The following is a 19456-nucleotide window of genomic DNA, read 5'->3' on the forward strand; positions in this document are numbered from 1 at the left end:
CTTGCTCTTAAAGTAAGGGAATCTCTTGACAGGCTTACTGGGAAACATGGGGCAAAGTCGGGGAAGAGTCCAGAGCACAGTGGGAGTCTACTGCCAGTATACATCGGGGTGAATAGGCAACGGGAGTGTCGATCCTTCTAAGTCTGCTTGCTCATAAGTTTTGGGGGCTGCTAGTTTCTGTGCATTTGCATTAGTGAGCTAACAGGTGTGAATGAGTTCTGACTTCTATTTAAAGAACCCTGGCTCAGACACACCTTTCCTTTCCTAGGTTTGGTAAAGGTGGGGGCATCTGAACAGCAGGCCATTGATATTATCCCCGTTTACTATCTGCTAAGAGTGGACTTTCCTTTTCTTCCTCGATGTTAGCAGTGCTGCCCCTAATGTTGCTAGCAGTGTCCATAGCTTAAACCTGGCCAAAAACAACCCCCCCACACACACCAAAAAAAATTGATCTTCCAAAGGAGCAACTGGTCCCCTTTCTTCCAGCCTCAACAGCAGCACTCTGAAGGCCAAAACCACAGAAGGTGTCTCACAAACAGGGCTGGAGAAGTCTATCCTTTTAAAAAGAACACTTGCATTTAAACTCTGAAAGATGTTCTTTTAATGCCAGGGTTCTTGCCTGTCAGACACTCTCCCCCAGCTCTCCCTCCCCGCTTCCCTCCAAGAACCAAGGATAGAGTGCCCAAGGAGTTTTAACACACAGGGACGAGTTGGCTCGAGGACAGACCCCCTGGTTATTTAAAGGGCACTACAAGAGGGGGCAGAGACAACTGCCAGCAGGGTAGACCCCGGCTGCATGCCAGGCCTCACTCTGGATCAACGTCTACACTGGGACTGGGGTGTGGCTCAATGGTAGAGCAGTTGCTTAGCATTCACAAGGCCCTGGGTTCAACCCCAGTGTAACAGAACAGAAGTGTCCATGTTTGTGTCCCCACCACCACGCCCCACCCCCGCCTGCCATGACTCTGAAGTCTGTGTGAGTTTTCAACACAGAGCATTTCTGTGGTCAGGATGCCCTGCAAACTCCCAGGAGCTCCATGCTGCCTCCAGGACAGGCCTCACCAGCAGCGAATTTAAAGCCGTCTTCACTGGGAGGCTTTTCTTGCTTGCTCCTTGGAAATGCCCATTGTACAGTCTGTTAATATTCTGACCCACCCCTTAGGGTTACCCTGCATCCTGACATAGAAGCCTCTTCTTAAGGAAAAACTCCACTCCTTCTCTTTCTCTCTCTCCTCTCTCCTCTTCCCCCCCCCTCTCCACTCCCATAAGGTGTGCACCCCTCAACCCCTCCCTCTCCCTCACTTTCTCTCCCTCTTTCTTGTCTTCTTCTCTTCTATTATAATAAACCATTTCCGTGTGGATGCAGTGTCTGGGTTAAATCCACCCACTGCCGCCCTGCCCGCATGTCATGTGTCACCCACAAAACCACCGCTGCATCTACCCAGCATGCCAGTATGTTTCCCTGCACGCACATGCAGGATACCCTCAGGGCCCCCTGGTAATACATCATAACACAGTCCTTTAGCATAATGTAACACTGCAACCAGCGAGGCTATGGGAGTGACGCACTGTGCCAGGACAGGTAGCCTCCCTGACTGGGGCCCTACAAGGGAGGAAGGACTCTTCTGACAAAAGGAAAACCTACAGCAGGATGAAGGGCTACTGGACAGTTAATTACATTTTTAAAAGTAGATGTGTTTACATACTTGATCCCTTTTCTGTACCATGGGAAATACCTCTGTGAATGAAAACACCAGAGTGAAGGATGTGTGGGTTCTCTCACCCCTTCTAGGGAAACAAGCTGCTGTGGGATGGTCTGTATGTCAAATTGCTCTGATTGGTCAATAAATAAAACACTGATTGGCCAGTGGCCAGGCAGGAAGTATAGGCGGGACTAACAGAGAGGAGAGTAGAGAGAACAGGAAGGCGGAGAGAGTCACTGCCAGCTGCTGCCATGACAAGCAGCATGTGAAGATGCCGGTAAGCCACGAGCCGCGTGGCAAGGTATAGATTTATGGAAATGGATTAATTTAAGCTATAAGAACAGTTAGCAAGAAGCCTGCCATGGCCATACAGTTTGTAAGCAATATAAGTCTCTGTGTTTACTTGGTTGGGTCTGAGCGGCTGTGGGACTGGCGGGTGACAAAGATTTATCCTGACTGTGGGCAAGGCAGGAAAACTCTAGCTACAACAAGCTCCCTTGACCCGGCCTTCGTCAGTTTCCTAAACTTATTTCCCCCTTTAAAATATAAACAATAGAAAGGAACCTGAATATATATTCAAAAGAATGGTGGTGTTATCGTAAGGTAGCCAGTCACCAAATGACAGTGGCCAGAAATACAGCTGTGAAGAGTGTAGGCTCTGGGCTGCCAGGCTCTGCCGGCACAGAACAATAAAAACAGGGAGGAGGAGGGCCTGGTGATCACCTCTCTGCAAAGGCCTCATTTTTGCCATTAACAGAGCAAGAGTCAAGTCTGGAGAGCAGATCTCTCCTCCCGGGCTCTCTGAGCTGTACTGCTGGCGTTACCTCCCAGGTTGACCCATCCACCTTTCCTGGAGACTGGCTGTCCCTGTGGATTTGACTTCATTCAGTTTTCTCTCTGCAAACCTGTGGCTGGTTTTTGAAGGCTGTGATGCCTGCATGCAGGCAGTACTTTGCCATCCAGCACCAACAGGACCCAGGAGGCATTCAGCGGGTGAAGGGCTCTGAGGCTTACAGACCTTCCCTAGACGGGACATGCGAGAATAGCCGGCCTCCTGAGGTGGGGGCTACAGTTCTCAAACAGTCCATCACAGGACTACCACGTGCTGACAAACTACGTTTTTCACCCAGTGACTGGGAGGTGACCCATCTGTTAGAACATTCTGCCCCTTGTTCTTAAGCCTCCTTTATGCTGTCCACAGCACGTGGTACGTGGGGAAGCAATTCCCACTCACAGCTTAAAGAATCATTACATATAACCACAGGAGGAAAGCAGAGCAGTACTTGGACCCACTTCATAGATGAGAAAACAAAGCCTTACTCAGGAGACCAAGCTTGTAATGGACACTTTGGCTAGAGTCCCAGAGCTCAAAATGTCCCTGAGGAACAGATCAGTGGTGCAGCACCCACTGAAGGTTGGGAAAAGTATCTTCCTGGGCTGTCTGGTGATGAGTCATCCGAGCGCCATTTGAAAAGTGTGCATTTGCGCCCTACCCAAGCAACTACCAGCCTTCTCAGATGGGGACCCTGTGTGCTGTATGGGCTACCAAAGTGCTTCTTGTGAAAGTTTCGGAGTCCTGAGACACTCACTCATGAAATCCATGGGGAAACAAGTGCCTCCAGTATGTGGCCATTCTGTTATACTTCAGTTATAAAACTGAGGGACGTCTAATTTTTGATTTAAAGTGGATACACCAAACTCTGCCTAAAAACTGTCCTGGGGAAACATTAAAGTGCCAGATGCTCACGCTTGGTGCTCTGCCTGGAGGGCCGGGAACTCGGCCACTCTCGGCACCTAGTGGCTTTCCCCACGGGATACAGTGATTCTGCTTGCTTCTGGTAAGTTAATACCAATATATGCTCAGCTCTCTCAGAGGAGGGGCTTTTCCTGTCACAACCCTATGAGTCCAGACTGAGTTCCCTTAGGGCATATACCTAGGTAGCGCCTTCTCAGGTGACCTGGCATCTGAGGTTAACAAGGGTCAATGGTACTGCACAGGATGTTTTTTAACACTTTTTGATTTCTATGCTTTGGAGGTGATATACAGATGCCCAGCCATAGAGTGAAGATGTGTGTGTGTGTGTGTGTGTGTGTGTGTGTGTGTGTGTGTGTGTGTGTGTATGTGAGTATGTGTATGTGTGTGAGTGAGTGTGTGTGTGTATGCAAGCACAAGGGTAAAGATGTGATGCATTCTCTCACATGGTGTGTGTGGGGAGGGGGGTGGTGTGTGACAGATCCCCAAACCACAGATGTTTGGTCTCTTTTGGCTGTGACCACCTCTGGTGGTGGCATCAGCAGCTACTTCATGACACTGTGCCACTCAGCTCAGCTGTGGGGTCCCTTTCCCAACCTACACAGCCAGATTTTCCTACCCAGTGAGCTTGTTTTCGGCGATTACCATCTGAACCTCCCCTTCAGTACTGCCACGCAGGGGCTGCTCTCGGGCCTCAGAGCTGAGCAGTAGCAGCTTCACGGAGATAAAGATATCCAGAATCTTCGCCGGGCGTTGGTGGCGCACGCCTTTAATCCCAGCACTCGGGAGGCAGAGCCAGGCGGATCTCTGTGAGTTCGAGGCCAGCCTGGGCTACCAAGTGAGCTCCAGGAAAGGCGCAAAGCTACACAGAGAAACCCTGTCTCGAAAAACCAAAAAAAAAAAAAAAAAAAAAAAAAAAAAAGATATCCAGAATCTTCAATGCCTCAGAAGTTCTGGTCCTTTTCTGGTGGGGAACCTGTCGCTCCACACTTCCAACCTCACTCTGACACCCTCCCCAGCCCATTCTGTACTGGGAGTTACTGGTGACTCAGAAGCCCCTCCTGTATGGAAATGTAACCTCTCTTCAGCAACACAGGAACTGTGTGGGTAGCTTCAACGCTGCATACCAGGTTACCATGGCAAGGGAGAAGGCTGAGGAAGCTGCTGGTGGAAAGGAGATAGTCCCCCTCTTGCCCAGAGGCTGGAAGAGTGTCTCCAGACACCGTGAGGGTGGCTTGCACAACACAAGCAATGAGGAACTGTGGAGGGAAACCCTAAGGAGCTTTCTTGGAAATCAGGAAAGACCCAGCCTGATTTCCATGCCTGTTTTCTCTGGTGTGGGACAGGAAGCCACTGGATGCTCAACTGCCAGCGTAGTCTGTCTTAGTACATCTCCAGGCACCCACTGCTGTGGGATGTTCTGTATGTCCTGTGGGAGCCCGTTCTTGGGTTCCTTGTGGCTTTACCAAGCGGGTCTGCATAGAGGATGATTAGGACCATGGGCCTGAGTGCAGGTGTCTGAGATGGTCTGCACTTGGCTGTGCTGGGGGAGGGTCTGTATGGCAAATGTGTTGCTCTGATTGGTTAATAAATAAAACCTGATTGGCCATGGCTAGGCAGGAAGTATAGGTGGGACTAACAGAAAGGAGAAATAAAAGAACAGGAAGGCAGAAGGAGTCACTGCCAGCCACCAGCCAGGACAAGCAGCATGAAAAGATGCCGGTAAGCCACGAGCCGCGTGGCAAGGTATAGATTTGTGGAAATGGATTAATTTAAGCTATAGGAACAGTTAGCAAGAAGCCTGCCACGGCCATACAGTTTGTAAGCAAAATAAGTCTCTGTGTTTACTTGGTTGGGTCTGAGTGGCTGTGGGACTGGCGGGTGACAAAGATTTGTCCTGATTGTGGGCAAGGCAGGAAAACTCTAGCTATAACCCACAGGTGTATTGGTGTGGGGAGGTGGCGGGGGAGAAGGGCAGGCTGCAGTTAGCCCTCACTCTGTGTGACAGGAAAGTTGCAAGTCACCTACACGCAACTACACACAAGCCCTAGTTATTCATTGCAAAGATGTTGATTCAGGAAGGTTCTACTGGATTCCACATCCCTCCTCCTGTCACATCCCCTCAGGGCCCTGCCACAGGTAGGAAACTTCACAGTGAGCCACACAGTGAGAAGGGGGAGGGAGACAGAAGGCAAGCGGACTCGCAGGGAGCCCCAGCAGCTCACTTACCTCTAGGTTGAAACAGCTCTGGCCTCCCAGCCCGTGGTTCCCGGGATCCCCATCAGCACGCCGGTGGTGCAGCTCCCGAGTGGCTCTGAGGCGCGGGCCCTCTCTCTCGTCCCCTCGATCCTGACTGAGCTGCCACTCCAGCTGGTCTCTCAGTTTGGACTGTTAAGTGCACGAAGGGGATTTATTTTGTGAATTTTTAAACGAGAAACAAAAGACAAAGGGGTGGGTAGGTAGGTAGGTAAGGAGGGGTGGGTAAAAACAAAAGTGGGTAGACAATGGGAAAACAAAAAGACAAAACCAAAACTACCAGACAGGGAAAAGCATGAATGAAAACAATCAGCTCAAACACTTAAGAGAACGAAGCCAAAAGGAGCATGAGCAGGAAGATGCGCTAACATGGAAAGTGGGGTGAATGTGGCGGTGGCAGCTAGGCGTAACACTGGGTATGAACACATGCAATGGGAACAGGCGCACTACCCATGAAGGACACAGGGGAGAGGCTCTGCCTTCCTTACTTGTTGAGCTGCCAAAGCCACAGTCCGGGCGGCAGCTGGGCCATGCACCCGGGGCGCGAAGCCTGGGAAGCGGGTCCTTGCACGGCTGCTCCCCTTGGCCCTCACACCCTGGGCGGCAGGAGCGAGTGGCGGAGGGATTTTCCATCAACACCAGCCTTCTCAGCGCCGGCTCCTCTCCCCCATCCCGGCTTATCTTCCAGAGGGGGTAGGTGGGGCCTGGGGGGATGCCTGAGACTTCTCAGAACTGCACTTGTCCCTCTGGCGATAAACCCAGAGGGAGCCGGGCGCTTGTTACTCTGAGTCTAAGTGTCCTGACTGTGGCGGGAGTTGGTATTTTGTCTTAAACTCCTCACAGCTTCTTCGTCAGGGTGGCTGGTTGGTTGAGACACCAAGAAAGGAGCCATGGAAGGCTGCATGGGTCCCTAGCGCCTCCACTGGGCTTTAACTTTGTCACGAAAGGCCCTCTAAACCAGGAAAAAGGGCGCAATTCAAAGGGGGGGGGGAGAAGGAGGAAATAAGAAGGAACTTATAAAACAAAATGAAAAGAAAGGAAAAAAAAATATGAAACCAACCGAGAGAGAGGATTTGTTTGACGCCGAGGCTTTAGTACAATGCAGGTCTGAAATTAAAACCAAGCAGCGGTGAGCAGCGCGAGTGCCAGAGCAGCCATACCAGCCAGAAGGAGGAAGAACGAGACGGAGCAGGGAGGCGAAGCCGCGAGGCCCCTTACCTGCAAGTCTGGGCCCAGCTCCTTCCCCAGGGTCCCGATGGGGGAGTCCCGGGACACCGAAGTCACGGTGGAGAGGAAGCTGGATGACTCTGTGAGGTGGGATAAGGGCGACAGACCGTCCACAATCCGGGTCATCTGCTCCAGGAAGGCTTGCAGCTCCTTCCTGAAAGCCTTCATCTTCACGTGGATGGTCTCTAACAAGTAGGGGGGCTCGTTCTGGCTGCTACCCTCACCTTCACCTTGGACGCCAGGCGAGGCCGATCCACTGCCCCGCAGGCCTGAATCATGGATGAAACCGTCCGTGTCAGTGATGAGGCGCTCCACCGTCCGCTCCAGCCGCTGGGCCTCCTGCTTTATGGTCACCAGGCACTCGGTGTCCTCCCGGACTCTTAGGAGCTCTGCTGGGCACGGCTCACTCGCCTCTGAAGGCTTCCCACTTCCAAAGCCGGAGGTCTTCTCGCATACGTCCTCTGAGTCGCTCTCCCCACCAACGGGGCCTTCTCGCTTCGGCTGGGGCAGGCGGCCCTCCTCGCCATCGCTTTCTTTCTTGCCTGCGTCGCTCTCGGCGTCACTGTCTCGGGGGCTCGGGGCACGCAGCCCCAAGTGCGCAGCAAGATCGCACCGCTGGACGTTGGACAGCAGCAGCCGGTTCTCATACTGCAGCTTCAGGACCTTCCCATTCAGCTCATCGATCTGCAGCCTGGCCGACTTCAGCTCCTCCTGCAGGGGAACACTGGCCCCGGGACCCTTAGATACACTGTCCCCAAGCCACCCTGACAACTCCTGGTGAGGCTCAAACTTGAACTTGCTCAGCTCGTGGGTCAGCTGCCGATTGTGGTCTTCGATCTCGGATATGGACCTCCTCAGCAACTCAGCTTCTTCCTCCACAAACTGTAGGTGCCGACGGAGCTCCGTGGAGGACTCCAGTGAGTCCCCGAAGGGTGAGGTAGGAATGCTTGGCACGTGGTCCCTGCCCGTTCCCTCTCGCTCGTGCTGAACCCGCATGTCCTCCATCTCTGCTTTGAGGCCGCGGTTTTCCACCTCGAGTTCCACGATCTTCCGGCCCAAGATGTTGGCTTCCTCCTCCACCAACTTCAGCCGCAGCTTCAGCTCGGCCTCCCTGGTGCTGGGGGGCCCACCGGCCTCCCCTGTTGGGAGCGGGCTGTCCACATCACCATAGAGGGACTTATACTTTTGCAGCTCCTGCTCTAACTCGTCCTTCTCCCGCCCTAGCTTGGCCATCTTTTTGCGCATCAGGGAGGCTTCCTCTTTGGCAAACTGAAGCTGGCACTTCAGATCCGCGCTGTCATCCTGCCAGGCAAGAATAGCCCCAGGGAGGGTTATCTGAAAATACCAAATGTGTGTTTTTTATGATCCCCTCACACCTCACCCCCGACACGCACGCACGTACGCACGCACGCACGTACACCATTCTTCCTGTTGGTACAGTTGGCTTTGGGACAGAAAGGAACCATGACAAAGCCACAGTGAGAACCAGAGCCTCTGCAGATGGGGCCCTGGGAAGACCCATAGCTTGTTGCTTTGTCAAGAAAATGAACAGTTAGTTTTGGGGGAAAAACCATGCACATAAAAACCATCACACAAGTTACATATGAAGAAGGAGAAAGTTAAAATAAAGTCCAACATGCATCAGGAACATGGTGGCCCCTGGTAACCATGAGGAGCCAATATGGTTCATCGCCAGCACCCAGAAAAAAAAAATCACCAAAATCCCTCATCAAAGCTGGTGGTAGAGCTAACGAGACTCGGTAAGTACATCGATCCTGAGGTGACTATAAATGCCTCATGTGTCTGGTGTTCTGGAAGGTTCCACTAGGACAGGGAGGTTGACAAGTATAGTTGGAGCTAGCTTTTCCACTGACTAGCTGAGGTACGTGAGCTGGGGAAATTCATCCTCCCTCTTGGTATCTCTCCTTCCTCAAGTCTCCCAGAATGATATGAGAACAGAACAAGGAGACAGACGGCAGGCATCAAGGAACTTTGAAAGCTGAGGTACTATATAAGAACACACACTGACACTGAGAAGATTTTGGCTACCACAAGCGAAGACACCAGGACTCCTTGCCATGCAAAAACCACTTTAGAGCCTTTGGTTCCGGGCCTCTGTTTTAGCTGCTGTAACAGAGCAGGAAATTAAACACAGAGACCAAAAAAAAAAAAAAAAAAAAGAAGCTAAGAGTTTACAAACCTGGGAAGTGGTTCTCAGCAGAATACCAGAGAATTCAGAGGGCCCCCGAGGCCCTTGCCTGATGGAGGTTAAAAAAGTCAACTGCCTTTTCAACCTGGATCTCCAGGCCTTGAAGCAATCTATACTATCTTGGTCTTATGGAACTGGTTTATTCTTTGTGTTCGATAAATAGAAACGGTTAATTACACAAAGCAGCCATGTTTGATTGGCCCCATAAATTCTAAAAGATTGACAGAGGCAAGGGTGATGTCTACAAAGGCTCCCTCGTCACACGGAGGAAGTACTGACACCAGGTAGGAGACTTGCTGCCACCAGGGCTGTCAACCACGTGATGGAACAAGTCAGCCTTCCGTGTGTGACTGACTGAGGATCAACAACATCCTTGCGCTCAGAGAACTGCAGCTACTCTCTGCCACATCCCGGCAGCACAAAGCCACCTGGGAGTGAGATGTAGAAACTGCTTCCTTGGGGACTCCAGCTTGCTGCTGGCTCACTTTTCCCCGACCACAAACTCGTGCAAGGAGAACTGAGTGACCTGGAAGACTCAGAAGAAGTCTACCAGCAAACTGCAGAAAGCATGATGTAAGGGATATCCCTTGGAGCCTTTGGGTACCCTATGAGAGATACACCCCCATTGCTGTCCTCTGGGACCTCTTACCTAACACACACCCTCTGAGCACTATGCAGAGTGTCTTCCAGTTCTGAGGACTTCCACCCTAAGGACTTAGTTTTGACTAACTAGAAGTGAGGCTACCTGCCCTATTTCTTTTCTTGTTTTGTTTTTTGAGACAGGGTCTCTCTATGTAGTCCTGGCTGTCTTAGAACTCTCTATGTAGACCAGACTGGCCTCGAACTCACAAAGATCCACCTGCCTCTACCTCTTGAGTGCTGGAGTTAAAGGCATTTGCCTCCATGCCTGGCTGCTCTACTCTTTTAACTACTAGGTAAAAATGAGTTCATAGATTGTGGGATTGGATAGGACTTTCTGAGACAGGACTTCATGTGTTTGTAAGGACATACAGTGTGCTTGATCCTGACACTAACAAAGCATACCTGCTCCATCCCTCATCCATCCATCCATCCATCCATCCATCCATCCATCCATCCATCCCTTCACTGTCTATTTACTCAGTAACAGCAATTGGCATATATTTTTAAACAGCCCTGATTCCTCAGAACATTCAAAAGCAGAACAATGAAAACTACTTTCCCAGCTTCCTGTTAGACAAAGATGTGCACAGAATACACACACACCGACAGGTCTCTGCTATTCACATGAAGAGGAGTTTAAAGGAAACTATAATACTTATTAATGGAGACAAGTTGTAAATACTTTCTAACCCATTTTTTTCTGGGAATTAAATGCAGGAACTGTTAGAACTAACTCTATCTTTAACTGGGTGACCAGAGTGTGCCCATTGGCCTAAACTGCCTAAATGATCTCACCACTACCTCCATGGCAGACAAGCTCCTCAGCAGGGACTACTGATGAGAATACCCTTCAACCAGACACCCATCCTCTGCCTGCCTCCAGCCCGAGACTCGAGCAGGCCAGAGCAAGAGAGGCGCAGGGCCATGTGTTGTAACCCATGTGAGGCCTTGGCCTCGGAGGGCCAGGGAAGATCCTGCCTGGCTCTGGAAGCAATTGTTGTGAAACAGGAGCCTAGATCAGGGACTCCTGCAATCTCTCCCAGGGCTAAGGTGAACTAAGTGACTGGGGAAGGGGAGTCCCTGAAGATTCTAAGACTCCGAAGCTTCCCAGTGTTTACCACCATCTGCTTATGCAAACAGAGCATCCCAGGGCCCTGCAGTCACCTTGATGTCTAGAAAACTTGGCCCTCACACTAATGTCCTCCATCCTCCACTCCCACATCCTCCCCTGCACCACGGTCCCCATCTCCTTAAACCTAGACCAAGGGATAGTCATGGCTGCGATTCCACAAATGGCTGAAAGATGTCCAGTCTGCCATCACCCGAAGATTCATCACTGTCCGGGCTTCTTTTCCTCGGAGAAAGAAACTATACAAACAGCGGGTGCTCTAACACATGATGAAGCATGCTGTCATTTCTACCAACACCCATGCACACTACAAGGCCTGCCACCAGAACTAAAGCAGAGGGGAGGGGGGAGGGGGGAAGAAAACTTGAAACCTGATAAATAAAAAAGTGAAGGAGTTGGTCTCCTTCACTGCAGCGGAAGCAGGACCCACACTACTCTGTGAGGTCCACGAGAGAGAGGGAGGGGTCCCTCTACCCAAGGGAAGCTGAGCTCAGCCTGTTCTGAGGAGGAGCCCACTCCTAATGAGACAAGTTCAGCTCAAACAGCTGGCAGATATGTTATTAGCTTGTCACCAAAGACTTCTCGGAAACTCTACCAAGACTCCAGGGGAGGGATGGATCTAGGTTGAATCCTAAACTGGGAGTATGGGGCTTGAGTTTCGTGAGCCCATGGATAACTCCAGACACAGTTTGAAAGCACAAGATCAAACCCATCTTTCCAAGGGAAACTATTCCAACCATGGGCAGAAAAGGCAAGCATGGCGGCGTGGGGTCAGACACACGGGGGACCAGCACCATCACCAGCAGCCAGAAAGGCTTGTCAAGCAACAGAAATATATCACTGCTGGTATATATTCTTTGGCTTGCAAGTCTGCCATCTCGCCAGCACCCCAGCAGCCAACTGCTCATGTGCCTACCTTGCGCCTTGGTGCCAGCTTCCTTGGGGTTTTGGTGGCCAACCTGCAGTTCCCAGGGCGTTCCATTCCACCATTCTGCTGAATAGAAACTCCTCTCTCAATCACCCTGCAGACTGTGTGGGGCATCTCCACACAGCACTGGTTGCTTGGGCACAGACCCATGAAGCTACAGCTCCTGTGCCTGGCGTGTTATGTTATACCCAACCTCTTCATCAGTCAGGGATTGCACTTGGAGAAAAAAGCCTTTTGCTGGGCAAGAGACGGGGAACTAGAAACATATTCTAAACCCATGTTAGCAGAAACACCCAGCAGGGGGATGCCTTTGATTTTCCTGTGATCTATGGATTCTGAACTGCATTGGGGGTGGGGTGAAGGAGAAATCAGTCTTATGCTGAGTCCTCAAGGGATACTGATTTTTCTGGAGGACACAGGAACCAGGGTGTGGCAGTTGGAATGTTCCCCACAGACTCCAGGATTTGAACACTTGGTCCCTAATCGGAGACACTGCTTGGTGAAGCTTAGGAGGAAATACGTCACTCGTTGAGATTGAAAGGCCTCCAGTCAATCCAAGTTTGTTCTCTCTACTTCCTGCCTGCGGTTCAAGATATGAGATCTCAGCTCGCTGCTCTAGCAGCCCTGCTTCCCCACCTTGATGGTGATGGACTCTTATCCTTCTGGAATCGTAAGTCCATACAAACTCTTCTTTCCAGAAGCGGCCTTGGTCATGGTGTTTTTATCACAACGGAAAAGTAATTAATACATGAGGGACTGATAAAGAGGGGGTTTCCAGGGACGGTGCATACAGGCCCTTGATGCCCTCCTAGTAAGCCTGACTCACTGCATCTCTCCAGTGACCACTGGCTATTTAGAGTCTGCTGAAACTAGATAGCAATAACATCTTTGCTCCCTTCAAACGCCTAATACCAAAAGCAATTTTAAAAAGAGAAAAGGAATCCAGCAAGGCAACTTCAAAAAACCCAGAGAGTCCGGAAGAATACAAATCCTGTATGTAAGAGAAGGCTGAACTTTCTCAGTTTTTTTTACTGCCTGAATGTTTTACCTTCCAGCAAGCCAATGTAAGGCATTGTTCAGCTACATATTTAAAACACACATACTCACAAACCAATGGCATATAAATGACCCAACCAGCCAATGGTTGCATTATCACACTACGTGAATGACTGTGAAGGCCACAGCACTTTCTGGGGGTTAGGAGAGCTGTCAGACCCCTGGACAGCACTTACTACAGCTTCACACATAGCCAATTTGAACTCTTTCCTAAAGAGCCTGCAGGTTGTCAGAGCAAGAGAGAAACAAAGGGACGGAGCTGGGGATGCGGTGAGGAAATGTTCACCCTGAGAAGGTTGGAGCGAACTCCAACGCATCGGCGGGTGATGTTTCTTTGAGTGCCCTAGAGGCAAAGAGGAAATTCCGAATGGGGTGGCGTCCTTGTTAGGACTAGAGCTCTGGGGATGGAAACCTCAGCTTACCTGGCTAAGACTTTTCTTCTCTTTGTACATTTCCCGGCTGCCTCTTCTCTTCAGGGAACTCTGAAAAAGATCCAAGCGTCGCTTTGTTACTGAGGGTCGCACATGACAGCCGGCTCTTGCCCCTCCTGGTGGAGCTACTTGGTTCTAGAAAAAACAACACCCCACTCCGTGACATTTAAATGGTGTTGCGTGTGTTTGGGGTGCAGTGCTAAGGTAGTTGACATTCTAATTACCATCGCTAGGGAGCATTCATTCCTCAGTTACTATGTTTAATGCACAAAGAGGGTTCTTAGATGAACAGTAAAGAGAAGGCAAGAAGACAGACACAGGAAGTTTCAGAAACAGATACAAAGCAGGTCTGGAGCTGGCTTCTTTCCGAATTACACTTTGTTCAGCTAAAATCAAAATTAATTCTTGTGTTCTGAAGGGTCAGATTAAAAAGTGGCAGGCTCTTATTTATGGAGAAAACAGACCAGGATTTACCGGTCTTCCAGTAATAAATGCCATGTGTGCCAGAAGAAAATGAAATATGCAGATGTAAAATGAAAGCTAGAAGCAGAGACAAAAGGCTCCTAACTCCGGTGCAGAATCACTGGGTGCTGGGAGCAGGGAGCCTGTGGGTGGAGGACTCCTCCAGTCCTGTGATCTAACAAACCACAGACAAGGCTGGGAACCACAAGATTGCTGAAAAAGACTGAATTCATAATGGCAACCAGAGTGGAAGAAACTACAGGGCTTAACAATCACCAGAAATCTGCAGAACCCACTGGAGGGCAAACATGAAATACTGGTGATCAACGAACGGTAATGATGAATGCTGCCCATAGGGAAGACTTGATGCTATAGAGGCATTACCTTTCTTTATGAAGACAAGATCATTTTGTCCAAATCCCTCTCCCTTTACTATGTAATGTGAGAATAATATGCAATGTGTCTATAACAGGCTGTGTGTGTGTGTGTGTGTGTGTGTGTGTGTGTGTGTGTGTGTGTGTGTGTACACTCTATGATGTACTTTGTATGTGTGTATAAGCATAGTCAGAATTTCTAAGGACTTAACAAAGTGATTCTAGAATTCATCTAGAACAGGCTTAGCAAACTAGAGCTGTGAGGCTAAATTAAACTGCTTGATCTTCAAATGTGCTTTGACGATATGGTCTGAGGATACAGCCTCCATTCTTCCCTGGATGGTGTGCACAGCACAGACAGAGCTAATAACTGGTGGATATAGTCTCTGTTCTCCCCTGGATGCTCTGCACAGCACAGACAGAGCCAAGCACTGGTGGATACAGTCTCTGAGGATACAGCCTCCGTTCTCCCCTGGATGCTCTGCACAGCACAGACAGAGCTAAGCACTGGTTAAAACCATCATCACCTACAAAGTTGACAGCATTTAACCTCCCAGTCTGGCAGAAACACTCTAAATCAAGAGCAACAAACTGGTCAAAATAGGCAGGGATACATTGAAAAGGAAACAATGACAGTAGGCTCACTCTAGTAGATACAGAAATAGGATAGATATAATGGCTCGGTGCTGCAATAACATTACACAGGTTCATGAAACAAAACAAAAGCTTACAAACAGCATTGAGGGAATATGAGATTTTTAGCAATCTACACAGGCAACATTTTAAACCAGTGAGGAAAGAATGGGCTAGCTGGCGTAAGCTTGTAGAACATTTGTCTAAAAATTTCAAGATAGAAGCATTTTTCTTAAAAAGTGGGGGATGGAGTGATGGGTCAGCAGTTAAGAGCATTAGCTGCTCTTACAAACTTTAGGAGTTTGACTCCTAAAACCCACATGGTGGCTCATAACTATCTGTAACTCTAGCCCCCCCCCCAAAAAAAAAAGTCCCAGAATTTTCTCAAGTTGGGCATGGTGGCGCATACCTTTAATCTCAGCACTCAGGAGGCAGAGGCAGCAGATCTGTGAGTTCAAGGCCAGCCTGATCTACATAGTGAGTTTCAGGACAGCCAGGGCTATGTAGAGACACCCTGCCTCAAAAAACAAACAAAAACAAAAACAACAACAAAAAAAAAAGAATTGTTTCATCTATGATGCACAATTAAAGCAAAGGATTGGTTGTTTTTTGTTTTTTTTCTGTTGTTGTTATTGTTGCTGTTTTTCCTGCTTGGATACTTAGAGATTTAACAAAAGCAGAGCACCTGGGTTAGGAAGGACCCACCAAGTGAGACATGAGTGGGATGGAAGCTGGGCTCTAACTCCAGTCCTGACCCACCCCTGGGGCTGGACCCTCAGGGCAGATGCTGAGATGTTCAGTTAGAATGCTCTTCACACCCAGCACTCAGTTAAACGTGTGCTGTGAGACGCTGCAGTCACCTTTCTTTGCTCTTTACTGTGTATGTTTACTGGGTGCAGGATGATGTCTCGATGTGCATATAGGCACATGGAGTGATTACTAAGCCAAGCAAGTTAACATATGCAGCATTTCAGTCACTTGACTTTTGTTGTTGTTGTTGTAAGAGTATCTAAAATCTACTTGAGCCAAATCACCAGTATACAATACAGGCTGCTACACTTAAACCAGCCATCTGCTACACTGATCTTCAGATACAATGATGCTTTTGAAAAATATGGGCGGATACAGGAAATGCTCCTGATGTGTCAAAAGGAAAGTGCACGTGATGAACAGCATCTCCATGGGATTAAAACACAAATGTCATTGTATTACAGGTGCAATCCAGGAAAGTGGGTTGAAGGCGTACACATTACAATGTTGGCGATCACTGTGACAGCATTAGGGGGCACTTTTCATTCTCTTTGATGGCTCTTCACAGTCCCCCATCATCTACAGTGCACGTCACTGTCTTTGAAACGACAAAAGGCTGAGGGTACTGCAAGAGGGTACTGCAAGGTGGTCCATGTGTTCAGTGTATGTAAGCCCCCTCATTAAAGTCCCATATCTACGCAAATGAGAAAAGGTTAGGAAATTAAAACGTATACTGAAAAAAACAACGGAAGGGCTGTCTTGGACCTCATGTACAGGTATGCAGCAGGCACTTATTCACCAACTTCCTGGGTCTCGTCCCACAAACCGGTAGTATCTTTTATGTGCTTGGTCCTTCAGGTATCACATATACATGTAAAGTCCCAAGGATTGAAGAAACCAGCCAAGTACCCACTATTAATGCAGGTTCCAAAGCAGAGAAGCAAGTCACCATGAGGGATAATTGTGTTCTAGTAAAGGTCTCCTCCGGAGTCTGGTCCAATACAAAATGCTCAGGACAGAGGACTCTACAGAGGGGACCCTCGGGGTGGGGTGGTCTGTGTGGCATGTTTCATACCCAGCTTATTCCTGTGCATGATCCAGCAATCCATGTCTCTTCTAAAGACAATGAAAAGAAAGAGTAAATGTGGGTGCCAATTAAGTGGAAGGCGGGACTGGGGACTTGGGTACACCTTTCAGTCTGATCAGCTACCAGCAAATCAACTTTACTTGCTACTTAAAGAACAAAGTTTGGGAATCCAAATTGAATCTACTGAAGCCCTTTGCATGTTGTGCTTACCGCGTAAAAGTTGGGCAATTATTTGGGCTTTCTTTATTGGGGCGGGGGGTGCATGCCATGGCACACATGCGGAGGTCAGAGAACAACTTGTGGGCGTCAATTCTCTCCTTCCACCAGGTGGGTTCCAGGGGTTGAACTCAGGTCATCAGGCTGGACAGCAAGCAACAATGCCCGCTGAACCATCATGCCAGCTCAGTTATTTGGGCTTTCATGTCAGTTATCAAGACTTCCTATTTTAAGCCCAATTCTTTTAAGTAATTTCAGAAGAATTGGCGAGGTCGGTTGCTCAAGTGTTTCCACAGGCGGGCTAAAGCTTAAAATGTGAATTGTGAGTAAGTGGGGGCAAAAAAAAAAAAAAGGACATTGTAAAATGAGTCAGTGTGGGGAGCCAGATGCAGAAGGCCTTGCAGATTCTAATTATTTCGAAAGCTTATTTTGTGTGTGTTTCGTTTTTTTTTTTTTGTTTTGTTTGTTTTTAATGATTTTGGCACACAGAGAAACAACATCAGACTGAGACACGAGGGTGCTCTGGTTTCATTTCTGTTGCTGTGGTAAAATACCCCAACCAAAAGAAAGAAGGAAGGGGTCACTTCCAGTTCGTGATTCCAGATTACAAGCCATCACTGTGGGGAAGTCAAGGCAGACACCTCAAACACCCACCCACAGTCAAGAGAGAAAGGGCCCACCTGCTTGTTTGTGCTCAGCTCAACTTCTCCCCCGCCCAGGGAGGGGAGATGCACACTGGGCTGGGTTATTCCGCGTCAATTAATTAGGACAAGCAACCCAGTGTGGACAACCCCTCTCTGAGGATTTCCTCACGCAACTCTAGGTTCGGTTGAGTTGATAATTAAAGCTAACCATCACAAAAGGTGGTAGAAGCGTCTGTTCCTTTTAGGGTTACAGGCACAAAGATTCTATTAGTTCTCGTTCAAGAGCTAGCAGGTGTGGAAAAAGGCTGTGACCAGCCTGTCCTCCACGCAGTGTGCCCTGGCTGAAAGTTGCCACCTTTTTCCTCCTCTTCGCCTGTGGTAGTTACTTCTCTGAGGCTGTGACAAAGTATCGTGACCAAAAACAACTTCAAGAGTTTATTTGGGGTCTAGAGAGATGGCTCAGTGGTTAGGAGCCCTGACTGTTCTTCCAGAGGACCTGGGTTCAATTCCCAGTACCCACATGGCAGCTCACAACTGTCTGTAACTCCAGTTCCAGGGGACCTGACACTTTCACACACCAATGCACATAAAATAAATTTAAATAAATGATTTTTTTAAAAATAAATAAATAAATAAAGAGTTTATTTTGGCCTGGAGTTCCAAAGGGCTAGAGTCCACCATGGTAGGGAAGGCATGCTGGTTGGAACAGGAAACTAGCTGGTTACAGTTCCTTTTACACAGAGGAAGCAGCGAGAGGGAACAGGAAATGGGCAAGGCAATTAACTCACAGCCGGCCCTTCAGGAGTGGACTTCCTCCAGCAAGGCTCCATCTCCCAAAGGTATCATAACCTCCTCAAACAGCACCAACGACTGAGGATTAAGTGTTTAAACACATGAGCCAGTGGGGAACAGTTTCTCATTCAAACCACCACATCACCTGACCCTCTGCAGGCTCCTGGGAAGGATTTAGGCCTGGTGGTGAAATCCTGAGGGTGCAGCCACCATAATGGGATTGATGTTATCCTAAAAGAAAGAGACACCACTGCTTGGTCTGTAACCTCATACCATCACACTGGATCTTAGGGGCTTCAACATATGAGCTGGGAGGAAATAAACATTCAATCCATGATAGATGTGTAACAGAGGGCATAGTGCCCAATGTTAAGTGCCCAGTGAAGAGAGGTTGATAAGATCATCCTTGTCCAAGACGGGCTGTGGTGGCGCACACTTTTAATCCCACTGACCCTGGACTCCACAACTTCCAAAACTAAGAGATCTGCTGTTTAAGTTAGGACTTCTTGAACCTTTTCTATTCCTGGTATCTTTGTGCCTAACAAATCTTCAAGTGACTTCAAGCAATAGTTATATAGAATATGACTATAAAACCAACACTTACTGGTAACAAACAATAAAGAAACTTACCTAAAAGCAATTCTGCTATACATGGAATGTTTCCACCTATTAAAGATTAAGGCAAATTTGCATACTAATGAGGCCCGTGCACTTGTTTACTTTGACATGATGAGCGACATCTTGGCTGAACACTTGGCAGCACAGGATGTAAAATATCTTCAACATTTTTCAGAGTTGATCAATATTTTGATTTTATGATTGTCGATGCTAAGAACACCACTTGGCATGAATGTGTAGTAAAAATGAAAAAAGCAGAAGTATATTTAGGGCCATTTCAGAAATGGTTAGAAATTCTATCCGATTCCCAAAGCAAATTCATCAAAAAAAATAAATAAATAAAAATAAAACCCCTTTTAAAAAAACTCAATTCAGGGACTTAGACAAGAATCTTGAAAAATCAAACATTTTCACACAATATAATCCTAAATGATGCTAACGTGAATTTGTATGCTGAGGAATGATGGTAGGAGAACAAAATTCTTGACTTCTGTAATTAAACCATTGTGCTCTTACAAGAGCTGAAATTTTTTTATTATCAGCAAA

At 48.4% G+C, this 19456-nt stretch overlaps 1 protein-coding gene across 13 annotated transcripts in view; it reads right to left on the reverse strand.

Annotated features, from left to right (window-relative positions):
- Mtcl1 (microtubule crosslinking factor 1) overlaps positions 1 to 19456 on the reverse strand; it is a 119254-nt gene that overhangs the window by 41584 nt on the left and 58214 nt on the right. For 4 of the 13 annotated variants that reach the window (XM_016009937.3, XM_016009938.3, XM_016009935.3 and 1 more), the window contains exons 4-6: positions 13326 to 13385; positions 6931 to 8241; positions 5686 to 5844 (exon numbers count right to left, since the gene is read on the reverse strand). In XM_016009937.3, the coding sequence (XP_015865423.3) occupies positions 5686 to 5844; positions 6931 to 8241; positions 13326 to 13385 (1530 nt within the window). Of the gene's footprint in view, positions 1 to 5685; positions 5845 to 6930; positions 8275 to 11835; positions 11914 to 13325; positions 13386 to 19456 lie in introns of all 13 variants that reach the window. The other 9 variants (XM_076549807.1, XM_076549810.1, XM_042259940.2 and 6 more) reach the window with 5 other exon arrangements.

This window comes from Peromyscus maniculatus, chromosome 13 (genome assembly GCF_049852395.1).
Source record: "Peromyscus maniculatus bairdii isolate BWxNUB_F1_BW_parent chromosome 13, HU_Pman_BW_mat_3.1, whole genome shotgun sequence".
In the NCBI taxonomy this organism is placed as follows: domain Eukaryota; kingdom Metazoa; phylum Chordata; class Mammalia; order Rodentia; family Cricetidae; genus Peromyscus; species Peromyscus maniculatus.